The sequence below is a fragment of the Scomber japonicus genome, chromosome 3, assembly GCF_027409825.1.
Source record: "Scomber japonicus isolate fScoJap1 chromosome 3, fScoJap1.pri, whole genome shotgun sequence".
Taxonomy (NCBI): domain Eukaryota; kingdom Metazoa; phylum Chordata; class Actinopteri; order Scombriformes; family Scombridae; genus Scomber; species Scomber japonicus.
In genome coordinates this window covers 14,650,205-14,652,623 of record NC_070580.1, presented here as the reverse complement: position 1 = coordinate 14,652,623, position 2,419 = coordinate 14,650,205, and the positions used below count along the sequence as shown (strand labels likewise).

At 45.2% G+C, this 2,419-nt stretch overlaps 1 protein-coding gene across 1 annotated transcript; it reads left to right on the top strand.

The window, feature by feature from the left end:
- Window positions 1–823: 823 nt before the first annotated feature.
- On the top strand, window positions 824–1,396 carry LOC128355787 (twist-related protein 2-like). Its single transcript, XM_053316138.1, has one exon. It carries the CDS (start codon window positions 824–826, stop codon window positions 1,394–1,396), a length of 573 nt encoding a protein of 190 aa, XP_053172113.1.
- The last annotated feature ends 1,023 nt before the right edge of the window (window positions 1,397–2,419 follow it).

The following is a 2,419-nucleotide window of genomic DNA, read 5'->3' as shown; positions in this document are numbered from 1 at the left end:
TCAGTATGATAAACATCGTGAAAGACAAAGGTTTTTGTGAATTCACACTTGTTCCCATGATCAAGGGAAAAACGACAAATTTTTATTGATACTTTGTTTGTGATTTATGACTTCCATGCACATTTGTTGTTAAAAAACTAAGGTTTTCAAGAATATATGTTCATAAAAATGCCGCACAAAATACTCAACATTAAAGCTTACACTGACAACTGTCAGAAATAAAAGGTTTAGATTTCTGTCTTTATAACAGATTTGATGAACGAGAAGGCAGACACGAGGGTGCATGTGGACTGACACTCCAGCCTAAATCTGGAACCCATAAAGCCTCAGACATCTCTGCAACATTAGACAGAGCACTTCTTATTGGCCGAAAGGACCACTTACCCCCTTCCTCCATCACCCGCCCAGCTAACGCACACTTCCTGCTTTCCTGCCTGGCTCAGGCTGGACCACGCCTTCTGGAAGTCCGATGAGCCAATGAGAAGTGCCCGCAGGCCCTGGGTTAGCGTTTGGGTATAAAAGAGGCGGAGGTGGACCTGCCTGTCAGATGGTTTGTTGTTGTTCTGTCTGCCAGGTTGAGAAGGGAATGTGAAAGCGAGAAGTTTAACAAGGTAACCAGGAAACAGGACAGCTACAGTGACATTCAAGCCAATGGAGATTCAGCAGCCGTAGCTTTCTTTGACGGAGGAGAAGACTCTTTTTACGCAAGCTTGTCAAGTTCAGGTTTGTAGCTGCTGTCAGAAAGGCTGAAAAGAGAAAAAGAAAAGCCTTACAGCGTCCTGTCTTTGCAGTGGAGTTTGGAAGGTTGTCAGTGGACAGTACAATGAGAGAAGAGGTGTCCTGCACCAACTCCCCTGAAGGAGGGATGGGGGCCAGTGAAGAGGAACTGGAGAGGGGATCGAAGAAGAGCCTCCAAGGAGGAAACCGAAAACGCTCTCCTTTCCCCAAAAAGGACAACCTTGGTCAGACAGAGGAGAGCAGCACTGGCAGTCCCAACAGCCTGCTGCCATCTGGGCCAAAGAGGGTGAAGAAAAGCCCTTCGACAGTGGTGACTCTGGCTCCTACGTCGCTGGGCCCAAGGCCTGACCAGCCCTTTGAGGACCTCCACTCTCAGCGTGTCATCGCCAATGTGCGGGAGCGTCAACGCACTCAGTCACTGAACGACGCCTTCGCCTCTCTACGCAAGATCATCCCCACACTCCCTTCAGACAAGCTGAGCAAGATCCAGATCCTTAAACTGGCTTCACGCTACATCGACTTCCTCTACCAGGTGCTGCAGAGTGACGAGATGGACGCTAAGCTGGCCAGCTGCAACTACCTGGCCCACGAAAGACTGAGCTACGCCTTCTCCGTCTGGAGGATGGAGGGGGCCTGGGCCATGTCCACCAGCCACTAGGACCCCATCATAATTCTCTCCTAAACCCTCTCGTGTCCACGTCTCCACCCCACCGCCTCTGTCTGTGTTTGCACCCCATTCCTGACCTCTGAACCTCTGATTTCTTCCCTGACCTTAGTCTTGTTTTTATCTCAAACCTTTGCATACATTGCTCATCCTGCTTCATCTATGTGCTCCATAGTAGTTCACTCCGCCTCTACGCCACCTTTAACAATGGTTGGATCTAAAAACCTTTCATAGTTCACCCTATTTCCCTGCCATTGTTTCCACTCCCACTGCTCTCCCTTGTCTGTCCCACAGTTTAGTCCAGTGCAACAAAATGCTCCACTGCAGCCCCTCAGGTATGTACACACACATGCACCGACACACACATACACAACACACACACACACACACACACAGTTGTTGTACAGGTACAAATATATAAACCATACACACGCACACATGTATACACACTTCGGTATTCTTCATCCTTTATCCGCAAATGGATGTGAGCATACATGTTGTGTCCTAGTATTTATTTCCACATTGAAAATAGTGCAAGAGCGCTTCAGCATGTTATTTGCAGCCTTTCAGCTCGACAAATAAATACTGATAATACACCGAACAACTACATACGTTAGCAGGAAACTAAAATCCGCTGCAAATCTGTGGCAGTCGCAAACACTCACAAAACCAACAATAAAATAAAAAGATGAATACGTTTATATATGTTCTGTGTTTTGATTTTATTATTTTCTGTGAGACACAAAGCAAAAACTTCCTTTCACAGACTAAATAATTTGAAGCAAATTTTTTCTTATATTCAGCAAGGTGACGATAACTGAGCACAGAATATTTAAATATTTATAAGCAAATAATAAAACCTCAGCAGAAATGTAAACAGTTAAAATGTGTGTGAGTACAACACATCAGCACATGCTGAGTAGGCCTCCGTTTCAGATATATAAAGACACAAAGAACAAAACAAGACATTTATTGATATGTGCAGGTTTAGTTTTTGACATTTTGAATTTTCACTTA